Below are 13653 nucleotides of genomic sequence, written 5' to 3'. Positions count from 1 at the left end.
TAGGATATTATTACATTATTTTTTAGGGTATAGAATATGTTTCTTTATTGGGAAATTATTGTGCAAATGAGTGTGCACAATGTACTGATGTAGTACATTTAAAATGAATTCATAACTTTGTATACAGAATTTGTATATATTGCAAATGTGTTTGGTGGTTACAAAATCCAAAGGCTTGTCTCATGACATGATGATCAATGTCAACATCAACATCTTTACACTGCAGAGAATAATTCACAGGATTCACTGTGGCATCATTTATCTATTGCAATAAAAAATACACTTTGTAACTATTCTATTGGTATAAAATGTTTTCGTGCTATTTGTGGTTTTGCTGGTCTGTGTTAACCCATTCAAACCGGGAAAGCATCCGTGTCATTTTAGAGAAACGTGTCTGATTCATACGGCGCATCAATGCTTTTATTGGGTAGGCCCTAAATGTATGATGCCCTTGATCACGGGGAATTTTGGTTATTTCTGATTCAGCTTTGTGGTTTCCTGCCTGATGACTACAAGTCAATGACTACAACATGACGTAAATTACCATCAGCTCCCAACCGGATCATGAGTTCTAATGGCTAATGATGTGGTATACGTGTTGTTTTTTCCAAGTTTGAATCACTTGAGCTACAGTATTTTATTATTCTACTTTATTTATCTTTTCTGCCGATCTACAAGCACACAACACAAGCTTTATGAGCTTGCAGATTGGGTTATTTTCAATTGGATATTTCTTTACAAGAAATCAATATCTGTACTGTTGATAACGTGTTATTTGGTCATAAATATTGTGACATTTCATTTAGCTTGTATTGCCCATCAGAATAAGAATAAGAGACATTTCATTTAGCTTGTATTGCCCATCAGAATAAGAATAAGAGACATTTCATAAGGAAACACCAGTTTCCTTATGAAATCACAATAAGCTGTGTTTACCATTGGCAACAATTTAGTGTTTATTCATATTTTGATAAAATGTGCTCTACTCCAGAAAGTCGAGAAGTCAGCTGGCAAAAGTCATGTCTTTTACCCACAAACTAATAACACGTTTTGTTTCCCAAAAGGTTGAGCATTACTCTGAAAATCATGTTTTCTTTATTATGCGCATGCATTTACAACGGCCTGTTTCTTCAAAGATGTACCGGTATATCTGAAAAAATATTGCACACCCTTTGTCCAATCAGCATCAAGTATTCTTCATGACCATGGTAGAATACAACAATAAGAATAAAACCCTTCTGGCCGCCGGCCATTGAAGACTAATGATACTAACCATCGTCCCTGGGGCAGGATAATAACATTTATGACGCCAAACAGAAGTGTGTGTGTGTGTGTGTGTGTGTGTGTGTGTGTGTGTGTGTGTGTGTGTGTGTGTGTGTGTGTGTGTGTGTGTGTGTGTGTGTGTGTGTGTGTGTGTGTGTGTGTGTGTGTGTGTGTGTGTGTGTGTGTGTGTGTGTGTGTGTGTGTGTGTGTGTGTGGAAAATGGCATTGTAGCTAAAGAGAATTCATACTCCAGTATTAGGTGATAAGGTGACCAATAAATCAGTGGTTAGTAAAAACAGGAGATGTGTTTGGGTGAGCGGTGAGTCGCTTATACCACCGCGGCGTGATCATCATCATTGTTTTAGTTTCCGGTGGTCACCTTATCACCTAAAACTGGAGTATGAATAGGCCTTAAAGGTATATTCAGTGATTTTACTTAATTCAAATATCACTTATTTTTTCATTTTTTCTGGATAATCCTCCCTACTATAGAGTGTGCTGACCATATAAGGAGTTCCTCCCTATCCCCAGTGAGCCCCTGGGGTGGCAAAGCCTTCATCCAATCAGGATGAGAGGGGCCTTCCTCCAATCATGATCGACTGGGGGCGGGCCTTGGTGCACATGCTGTTGGCCTGTTGCACTTTCCCCCACTGTAGAGCGTGCATGTGCACATTTTGTTACCGGGGCGGACTGGGTGGTTTTCCAAATCACTGAATGCTCCTTTAAGGTCCCTGCACACAGCGCGTTTTTCGGATTTTTAGCTGCGTTTCTCCATCGGTTTTCCGAAAAACGTGTCCAGTGTGCAACCACCTTTTAATGTCACTGTAAACTGACCACTGCTTTACAAGAACAATGTTTGTGTGAGAGTCACCCCCGGAAACATTATTCTACACTCTGCATTGTTTTCTTGTAGAGTCTACAAGAAAACAAAATTAAAGTCATTAAAAGAATGTAAAACTTAGTAGCCTAGATATTGTTGACGATTGAATCTCTTAGTTATGCATGTTAAAAGCATTTTTGTTCATACAGCTGACACATTTATGTACCCCTTTTAAGAGGCGGCCATAAAAGGGGTGACCAGCTAGGTTTGCGGCCTTCCTTTTGGCCCAATTCACTCTCTTATTTTAAACTTGTGCAGCATGGTGACTGGGCATATCATCCAAAAATGATGTTTTAGCAAATTCAACATAAACAAGGCGGAACCAGGGCGGAACAAGGCAGAAAGAGCCTGCTGGTTAGTCAGTCAGGGACCAATCAGAAGGCTGACAAATGGTGAACACATGGAGGCTTGGGCCTACTCAGCTTAATACAGTGTAAGGAAACGCTGCACGTGTTAACCATGAGCTGCTTTGCCTTAACACAGTGAGTCAGTCATGCACACACACACGCACACACACACACACACACACACACACACACACACACACACACACACACACACACACACGTCTGGTGATAAAATAAGAAAGGTAAGTAGATGGTTATTGTTTTGGTTGTTATGGTGTGCATATTCTTAAAATGAATAATCTTTTAAAATAACAATGCAATTATGGATTTCCTATAGTCATTTTGAATTATATTGCTATGGCAATAACTATAGACAACAAAACCAATGTGAAGAAGGAACGTATAACATTTAGATTTTTGGGACGGTTTTACTTTACGTTCACGGTGGGGCGGTTCTGTAGTGAAAAAGATTTGTCTGGAGCCCTCCATGAAAAACATTAGCAATGCTATTATCCAGCCCCTGGACTTTAAATGAGTAGTTTACCCCAAAAATGACTTATTTTCTAACAATTACACACCCTTGAATTCACAGAGATTTGTTTGTTTTTGGCAAACAGACATGTATTCTTTAGAATCAGTTTTAGTCATCGAGAAAAGAGGCTGGTTTAACAACTGATGTCCTCCACTCAACATCCCCTCTCCTCTACCCTCCTCCCCTCTCTGCCCACCCCACCCCCCCTCCACTTAAGGAGATGGATAGTGAACATTTGCTCATTCTAATGTATAATCTCTCCTTTTAACCGCGTTAATATTTTATGTGATAAATAAATAATGTTTCATATTTTATCATTAATCTTTTTGGTAAAGCTATGGTTGACAATTAAGTGTTGTTACCATTGTCCACCGCTTTATGTCTATTTTTTCTATGGGCAAAATGTCCGCACATAGAGTGACATTGTAGATTTTTTTTGTTTTTCTTTTAAATGACAGGAATGGAATCGTGGAATAGTAATGTCCCTCTGGTTGCACCGATGTCTTATTATACGGTCTGTGTCTGTCCTTCTGTCTCTCTCACAGCTGTCCCACTGCCTGTCTCTTCTACATTGTCTCTCAGCTGTCCGTCCTATACCATCTCCTCTACTTCTCATAAGAAAGGAATCACTAACCGTGAATAATTTTCATGAAATATGCAACCTAATCATAACAGGCCGATAAATGAAACAATGAATGACTGATATGCCCCATAGTGCTTCCTGGGCTGGGGGTCAAGCCCCCCCTCGGGGGATGCCAAACATCACATAGGCCTTGTCTTTTCCCATGTATCAAAAGTGTTAAACATGCTGAACGAAATCATAACACATTTGACTGATCAACTCCTTTCTTTCATCCCAGCTTTAATGCATATCTGGCCGATGATATTTCTATTGTTCTAACGGTCCATATACTGTAGTAATATAAAAAAATATATATATAAATAAAAAGTAATACTTGGTATATGACACCATGACTTGTCTTTTAATAGCAAATTCTGAAATCATGATATCGCATAACAATATACAGTATATAATCCACACGCGCCCCATACACACACACACACACGTGCACACACAGGATAGACCTCGCTTTGAGTCTATACCATTTGATTGGCAGGTGTCAAGGTGGTAATTCAGAACAATAATATGGCTTCTCTCCTTCGTGGATAGCGATGTATGATTCCTTTAAAGTTGAGACAAGTCATTACAATAGTGAGGAGTACAATATCAGACAGAGAATTAATATACAATTGAGTTGACTGACAAGAGTGCTGTTGTGGTGTTCTCAAATTCTACACAATGATTTGAGTATTTTAACAAAACATACGACCATGGACTTTACCGAGGTAGACGAGGCAATCTGCAGTTGTACTAAAACTAAAACCCGAAGGCCTCTTCCACAGTTCAAACATACAGAACTACAGGCTGTGGTTTAGCACTAAATATTTCACTGTTTTATTCAGTTGAATATACAGTACATCTACTCACAGACTTTCTATGGTGCTGTGTGGTGCTGTCTATGTAAGAACGAATGAACTGTAACTCCAGCAGTGTCTACGTAACATACCAACACAGATTCTGAAATATACCCCAAAATGTCAGATGTACTCAAAAACGTAAGTAACCCTCTAAGACCATGTAAACATCATGTTTAGGCTCTTTCTACACAGATTTTGAAAATGTTTTGAATGGCGCATCACTTGTGATGAGCTGTTCTGTTCATGTCCCAAAAAAAAAAGAATCACTTCTCCGTTCAAGTCCTACATTCCTACTGTTAACTAATGTCCGTTTGTTAATTTCCCGGGTCCAGGATGGACCTCCCAGGGTATCGAACCATGCATCCCGGTCTCGCCGTGGACCAGTACCCGAGGAATCAGGGACCTTTGGGTGGGCTGTGAAGCCGAAGGGCCCTGGTAAAGGTAAAGTCCAGAGCTTGCAGGGTCCATGCCGGGGAAAGCAGAAGGGTGGTGAGGGTAGAAATACGGCTGGGATGTGAACATCCTCTGCAGGGCAGAGTAACTCCCCGCCTCTGCCAACAGCTCCAGACCCACGGCCGTCTGACGCTTCCATTTGGTCCTGGGCAGGTTGGACAAATAGTCAAATACATATACATATAAATAAAAACGGACCCAGTTAGTATACCTTCCTTTTAAATTATGGGTTAAGTTGGTTTGTCATTAGTTGTGTTTTAGTTATGGTTTGTTTGATTCCATTCATTTCAGTACAGAAATCAATTTGCAGAGCCTTGAAATTGCTTCATTTTACGGTGCAGTTATTTATTCATGTTTTGCCTTAAAGCGCTTTAACAATCAGTATGACAGCAACTTAAATAATAAAATAGACATAATAATAAACGGCCACACAACTAGTTGTGCCCCTAGCCTTCAGGACAAAATATACACTGAGTGAAATCTATAAAAAAAAGAAAAACGTGTTGTTTTTGTAATATGTTCAACGCTAAAAGCTTTTTATTTGTTTATGGAGCTTCCGACAGCTGACCACATTAAATTATTGATCATTATGATAGGGGTTAAATTATTGATCATTAAGAGTCGGTCATGTAATTACAGCACGTGCCATGAATTATTGATCGTCGTGCACCACATGCTCCATTATTCATGCGCAAATGTATCGCGCGTAATTTTCTACATTATGATACAAATGGCAGAGAGGGAGTAATGGAGAGGTGGAGCAATGGATGGAGGGAACGATGGTAGCACGCACCGGGCAAACATGGACACGTTTAAATACAGTGTCGTGATGTTTTTTTTGAGAAAATACCTCTATCGATTGTATTGTATTGTGACAAGAGCAGGAATTTCAAGGAGGCCATGAAGGCCATGGCTGCGGTTGCCCCTGAGCCTGTCACAATTATTTCTTAATCACCTAATCCACAATGATCAACTGAAACCTTGCCCAAACCTGTGGTTCTGGTATCTGGTATACCAGGTTTTGACCATGTGTGTCAGTGAGGTTCAGTAGTTACCTACAGTTCTGGACTGGTACCAGGTTTTGACCATGTGTGTCGGATAGGTTCAGTATAGTTACCTACAGTTCTGGTACCAGGTTTTGACCATGTGTGTCGGATAGGTTCAGTATAGTTACCTACAGTTCTGGTACCAGGTTTTGACCATGTGTGTCAGTGAGGTTCAGTAGTTACCTACAGTTCTGGTACCAGGTTTTGACCTGTGTGGCGGATAGGTTCAGTAGTTGCCTGCAGTTCTGGTACCAGGTTTTGACCATGTGTGTCAGTGAGGTTCAGTATAGTTTACCTGCGGTTCTGGTACCAGGTTTTGACCTGTGTGTCGGATAGGTTCAGTAGTTACCTACAGTTCTGGTACCAGGTTTTGACCTGTGTGACGGATAGGTTCAGTAGTTACCTACAGTTCTGGTACCAGGTTTTGACCTGTGTGACGGATAGGTTCAGTAGTTACCTCTGGTACCAGGTTTTGACCTGCGTGACGGATAGGTTCAGTAGTTACCTACAGTTCTGGTACCAGGTTTTGACCTGTGTGACGGATAGGTTCAGTAGTTACCTACAGTTCTGGTACAAGGTTTTGGCCTGTGTGACGGATAGGTTCAGTAGTTACCTACAGTTCTGGTACCAGGTTTTGACCTGTGTGACGGATAGGTTCAGTAGTTACCTCTGGTACCAGGTTTTGACCTGTGTGACGGATAGGTTCAGTAGTTACCTCTGGTACCAGGTTTTGACCTGCGTGACGGATAGGTTCAGTAGTTACCTGCGGTTCTGGTACCAGGTTTTGACCATGTGTGTCAGTGAGGTTCAGCATGGTTTACCTGCGGTTCTGGTACCAGGTTTTGACCTGTGTGTCGGAGAGGTTCAGCGAAGCCGCCAGCTCCATGCGGTCCTGCACAGACAGGTACTTCTGCCGCTCAAAGCTCCTCTCCAGCTGTGCCAGCTGGTGGTCTGTGAACGCCGTCCGAGCCTTGCGAGGCTTCTTAATCCTCGAACCCGCACCCTGATCTTCATCTCTGACTGGAGGAAAAACACATTATCATCATCAGGTAAAGAAACAGATCCATTGCGTTATGAACCGTCTGTATTGAACCACTTGAACCTCTGGTCTAGACCAGGGGCCAGCAACAATATGTTTATTATGACTCACACCACATCAAAATCAAATATTTTCAGCAGATTTTGATAGTCCATTAATATAACACCCCCCCCCCCCCCCTCTTTTGAAATCCAATCTCTCTCCCAGACACCTTCCCATGTCAGAGTTCTGAGTTTGAATGAATGTAGAATGATGTGCAGGATGCAATTTGTGTGTAAGGGGACTTCATTCAATTGACTATACATTTTTAAAAATACATTGTATTTATTTTTGCGCTTGTAGATCTGCTATTTTCACTAGTTCCAAACTTTGGGTCCCGGGGCAAACGTCTAATCTCTCTTTTGGGTCTCGACCTGAAAGGTTTGCGAACCACTGGCCTACACTGTGCCAATGTTGGGTTGCCCTGCTCTGGACCGAGTTGGGTCTGTATACACGGATCGTTTTTCCCCCTGTACACCGAAATCTCTTTGACAAAAATAGCCGATCTACAAGCTCACAATGCGCTGCAAGGCGAAGCATTGTGAGCTTGTAGATCTGCTATTTTTGGCCAAGAGGTTCCCACAGAATAATTATGTCTCTCCTCTTGAGGTTTATGAATGCTATATTTTATTTTGTCATATGAGGCAAACAATAGATGCTTATATTATATTTCCATTCAGAAAGGTCAGGAGGTCATTGAAGTTGATATTCCAACGTGTGCGTGCGTGCGTGTGTGTGTGTGTGTGTGTGTGTGTGTGTGTGTGTGTGTGTGTGTGTGTGTGTGTGTGTGTGCGTACGTGTGTGTGATCTTCTTTGCCACCAGACTTGTTAATGTGATTAATTGAGTCATCAGGGACTCGTTAACGAGAAGTTCTGAGATCAAACCATGGCATCTAAACTGATTTATCAAACCAGACAAATTAGTTCAAATCACATGAGACAGACAGACAGACAGACAGACAGACAGACAGACAGACAGACCTAATAACTGGTCATTTAATTTTTCTATGTTGGAAACGGTTTCCATTTACACAGGTGTAGGCCTATACCACACACATAATTTATATATATAAATGTATAGCCTAATTTAACTATTTATATTGATGTTTAATTATTACATATACACATTATATTCATACTAATTTTATTTAATCATGCATACTGTATATACAAACATTAATGTTATATAATTATAGCCTACTTTGTAGGACTATACTGACATTTTGTCATGTGGTTGATGTTTTGTTTCGGTGTCGTTGACTGGCTTTATCTCATTAATAATTCACGTAATGATTAAGAAACATTTTAATTGTTGTAATAGCACCGCAGTCCCCGCGTGCCACTGCCCCGCTCACCTCCCATACCATGCACGGCATGCAGGACACACTAACTGATTAGTGATTATGGATTATTGAGCTGTATGAGGGTTGAATGAATTATGAAACACCGCAGAACTTTGTTGCTGAGAATGTTTTATAGCTTATCAATCAATTGTGATATATTTATAAATATATTATTATCATTACTATTATTATTAATATTATTATTAATTATTTTGTTAGTATGTTTAACTTTACATTCCATATTGGATTCTCAAAAATTTAAATAAGTGACCTTTTACATTTTTAAATGGAAAATATCCATCTATTTTGCCTATGTATTCCTTCATTTTAAATCAGGTAACATGCAACTGTGATTTAATCGAAACAAATCCAGATAGAGACTTTTAAATCGGTTCAAATTACCTCTGGACTCTGTGTCAGAAGAAGAGCTGGTGTCGTTTCTCTCCATATAATCCTCCGTCAGTCTGGACCGGTACGGCTTTGACTCGGCTTGTCCCGGGTCAGAATATGGCCCGCAGCAGGCCACCAGAGGCCGACAGTCCGCTAGGATATCCCGGATCAGAAAGGACGGGGCATGCAGGGCCCGGGGCTGCTGCTGTTGGACCAGCCGGAGAACGGCGTCTCTCCGCGGGGAAGGAGGCGACGAGCAGCCGCTGCTGCTGTCTGATGTGTCTGACCGCGGGCTGCAGAGCTCCGCGGGGGAGCGGTTCTCCCCGGCGGAGTGTCCCCGCGAGAGGAGCGGGCTCGCCGGACGGCGGGACAGGAGAGTGTCGATACCAAACCGGGAGACCTCCATGGATGGACCGACCATGAGGAATACCGCTCAAATACGAATGTTTTTTGTTAGTTTTTAATCTAACATATACAGAGTCCCAAAAGTTCAAATCTCCTCCAAAATGCGAAACTAATCTTTTGAACCCTTATCATGAAAACGACAAAAAGGAAAAACCCACTGATGAAATGTTATGAAAGTTCCCAAATTAGGTTTTGTTTCTGAATTCGAAAAAAGAACTTCTGAAACAAAACGGAAATGTTTAGGCTACATATAATTTAGAAAAGGGTTATTTTTTTTGTTTAGCTAATATCAATGTATCCAGATAATAATAATTATTATTAGCCTGCTACTATTAATATTACCACATATCATGAACGAAAACATAATCCATTGATCCGGGGAAGTCGCAAGCTGTTTTCAGCACCATGGACAGAGTCGGTCTCGCGCAGCTTGAGGAAACACCACGTGAAACACGCACGCACACGCGCACACACACACACACACACACACACACACACACACACACACACACACACGAAACACACACACACACACACACACACACACACACACACGATATGCTCACTATATAAGTATACAATAATTACTGACACATGTTTGTTTTACACTAGTTTGGACTTGAGTCACTCAGTATATTTGACCCTGTTCTCACAGAATAGTGTCTCTACTCCTCTTTGACAAACTATTTCCTGACAAATTGACAATGAACTTAACTTTATATCCCGATATTGTTGTACCAGCTGTTTATTTCAACAACACCAGCTGGTCAAACTGAGGACATATCCACACTAATTAGATACATTATTTCAAATATAAACATCATCCGATAAGTATGCATTCTGATATTTTAATACATCAATTGTTAATTGTGTTGTGTTTTCATTTTCTATTGTCTTGTTTTAGCAACAAACGTTTGTAATATTTAATGCAAATGAATCTATAATTAAAATTAACTACAAATGTATTACAGACAGACAGAACTGAATAAGAAAAGGAGGTTGTGCATCAGAAATGGGTTTTCTCAGTGGAGTGCTAGACCCAGAATCCAGTATCAAAAGTAGGAATTAAAAAAAATCCCCAAAAGGTAGCACATCCAAAACTTCTAATAAACAAGTACTCACATTTCAACTTTTTATTGGCACACACCAATAAACGAATGCATGTGCGTTTCGGCTATATGAGCCTTCATCAGAGCATTGCCAATAAAAGGTGGAAATGTGAGTACTTTGTCTTTATTTATTTGAAGTTTCGGATGTGCTGCTATACCTTTAGAGGATTTCTTCAATTCCTTTTTTGATAGACTGATAGTATAAGTACTGTCTGAAAGAATGTAAATGTGTTTTTGACTCCAGTTGTAGTGCAGGTCTGTTTTTATTGAGTTGAGGAGACAATATTATATAGAAAAACAGTAGAAGGCAAAGAAACTGGTTGTCAAGCATGTCTGTGTGCTGTTTATTCTGATGAGGCACATTTGTGTGCAAGCTATGAATGATGCTGCACCTAACAGACAAAGAACATTCTGGACTCGTGTGATTATCGCTCCTCATTTAGGTTTGTTCCTCGCCGGTAGATGATCTGAGATGAATGTCTTTATTCCTGAAGGTGTTCAATGCTGGTCCAACCTGGAGGACGGAGAGAGAGGGGGAGATGGAGGGAGATGGAGATATCATGAGGGGAACAAGAAATGAATATACCTCTACACATGAGTCCCTCTTCTCTCCTGATCATTATGATCTTTCAACAGAAGTCTGTTTGTCTGTCTCTGTCTGTCTGTCTGTCTGTCTGTCTGTCTGTCTGTCCGTCTGTCCAACAGACAATATAATGTATTTTATTTGTGTGAACTGATCTGGAAGCTGTTCAGATTCCCAGTATGATGGTAGACAAGATGTTACTACAGACTCAAACTGGTAACCCTTAAAAAAAAGGAATTATTGCAGAATAATCTCTAAATCTTGAGAGATTACTGCTGACAGCTCCGAGAACATGCAGTATACACATCTGAGACATCGGGACAGACAAACAGAAACACAAACACACACACACACACACACACAGAGCGACGGGGATAGAAGAGAGTTCTTGGAGCGGGCAGGAAGCGTGCGCGGCGTGCTGCTGCTGGACTCTGCTCTGCGTTTGTTGTGTTTCAGGACGAAGAGAAACAAGGATGAGAGGGAGAGATGACAAGATAAACAAACAAAATGATGAGCACATGAAAGGAGGAGAGAAGAAGAGGAGAGCATACCTCGCTGAGATAATGAACTGATAAATGTTTCATGAGGCTATAGCGCTATGTTGACACACACACACACACACACACACACACACACACACACACACACACACACACACACACACACACACACACACACACACACACACACACACACACACACACACACACACACACACACACACACACACACACACACACACACACACACACACACCATTCAGAAGACAGTGTTTATGACCAGTAAAGATGAGCGAGAGAAAGCGTGTGTTCTCGGGTCAGAGTTTCAGTACGTTAAGCCATGATAAGCTGTTTCTTTATAACGGGTTTTTATGCAGAGGATAATGCTTATTTTGTTTTTGGATTACGTTTTTAAACAGTCTAGTTTCTGTTTATGAACTGTATAGATGAGAAAGAGACTGTTCTATAAGTGAATGAAAAACATAGTAGGTAGCTATGACGAGGTGTAAGCATTAAGCATTACTTTGAGATATGAGACGGCAAAGAAATTATATCAAAAGAAACTGAATCCTAAATGTGAACAATGTTCACACTGCAGTTTATGGTAGGCTACCTTAAAACCATTTAAAATTAGGCTACATTAAACTATGATTGGTAAACTTGACTGGGGTCAGCAACTTAATCTGCTCGTTATTCCCACCAAATCTCTCAGCTGAAAATAGCCGGTCTACAAGTTTGTATATAGGCTATTTCCGGCTATGTTCCCCAAAGAATAGGGATGCTAGCAGGGTTCAAGTGGTTAAAGCAATATGGCAGCCAGTGGTTTACAGTGATTTTAGAACAGCTTAGGGGCGTATATATATATATATATATATATATATATATATATATATATATATATATATATTGTGGGGCCAGCCTCTGGGACGAATCATAGCGGACCGCTACATACCTGTCTGCATCCTGAATCAAGCAGATTCCTTCCCACCTGCGGGGTATAAAAGCGTCCGCCTCCCATTCACGGCTTGCACTCTCTGTGTGTGCACGTATATAGGCGTCTGGCGGTAAGAGATCTCACATACTATTCCCTCTCTAAATAATGCCATGTATTGTGACTGTGTAATTATGCCTCTCTGAGTAATTAAAGGACAAGGAAGGCTAAAACGGTGATGACACCGTGGATAGGAATCCCCCCCCGTTCTGCCCTTGAACGATATATGACGGTACTTCCTTAGGGTTTCTCCTAAGTTTCTCCTGCTGGAATAGGCCTATCTCACAGCCCGTTTTTCACGCCCACTTCCGGTAAATAGTGGTGACTTTAACATTAGCATTTACACGTTTTTTTCTCTGGAGAATCTAAGTACATTTTCTAATGTAAAAATGTGACCAATATTATTATGAAGCAAACAAGATGGTAAATCAGCTCGAACAGATAGAACAAACCTTACCTTGAGAAAACAAAAGTTGTAGACTTCTTAAATTACCCCTGTTAACATGTAGCGTCTATGGAGTGACGTCACGCTATCGCCACTAACCCCAAAAGGGGGCGTATTAAGGGGGGCGGGGAAATTCTGTGAGATAGGCTTATTAAGCTGGCCACCGGCCCCAAGAATCCCAACAGGAAGAAAAACCCATGTTAATAACTATGTTCACCGCCCCTGGAGAAGAAGAGAGATAGAGACTTTGATTTATAGTTTTCGCCCTGACGAATTCTCACCTCCTATTCGCCTTTCCCTGTAAACTCACTTCTGAATAAAACCAGCCTGCGGGCAAACACTGACACTCTTGTCTTGGTCTTGGGTCAAAGTGCGACAATATATATACCTGTGAGAATTGTGGCATCTTCCACAGTGTGGGTGTGTGTGGCAGAGGTCTACTCTTCCTCAGCAGACTGGTCCTTGTCTCTGAAATGTGACCTAGTTTAGACTACACATGCATACACACGCACACACACACACACACACACACACACAAACAGACACAGACCAGTAAGACACCCTGAGGGCTGAAACAACAGAGCTTGATATGGCACAGTTGAGAAGCAGCCAAGCAGGAGTTCAACTATGAATCCGGCTCCATATATGCAGATCTAGTATGTCAAACCATGTGTGGCTATCCAGGGTTTGATGAGGTCAGTGTCATGATCTTCATATATGGAGATCCAGGTGATGATAGTCAGCTCCACATATGGAGATCCATGTGTTGTACCAACTTGGTTCATTTGCGACTTGCGTCACGGCAACCA

At 41.1% G+C, this 13653-nt stretch overlaps 2 protein-coding genes across 2 annotated transcripts in view; both read right to left on the bottom strand.

Moving 5' to 3' along the window:
- Positions 1-2517: 2517 nt before the first annotated feature.
- Positions 2518-9232, bottom strand: LOC306934441 (barH-like 1 homeobox protein; the record flags this gene model as incomplete). Its single annotated transcript, XM_079517010.1, has 4 exons — positions 2518-2525; positions 4858-5099; positions 6822-7020; positions 8824-9232. The coding sequence occupies 4 exons, from the start codon at positions 9230-9232 to the stop codon at positions 2518-2520; spliced, it is 858 nt and encodes a 285-aa protein (XP_079373136.1).
- A 1374-nt stretch (positions 9233-10606) lies between these two features.
- cfap77 (cilia and flagella associated protein 77) overlaps positions 10607-13653 on the bottom strand; it is a 14708-nt gene continuing 11661 nt past the window's right edge. The window contains exons 7-8 of the mRNA XM_079516491.1: positions 13233-13334; positions 10607-10839 (exon numbers count right to left, since the gene is read on the bottom strand). Of these exons, the coding sequence (XP_079372617.1) occupies positions 10765-10839; positions 13233-13334 (177 nt within the window). The 3' untranslated portion in view covers positions 10607-10764. The remainder of the gene's footprint in view (positions 10840-13232; positions 13335-13653) is intronic.

This window comes from Electrona antarctica, assembly GCF_951216825.1.
Source record: "Electrona antarctica genome assembly, chromosome: 12".
Classification (NCBI taxonomy): domain Eukaryota; kingdom Metazoa; phylum Chordata; class Actinopteri; order Myctophiformes; family Myctophidae; genus Electrona; species Electrona antarctica.
This window is presented reverse-complemented; position numbering and strand designations above follow the sequence as displayed.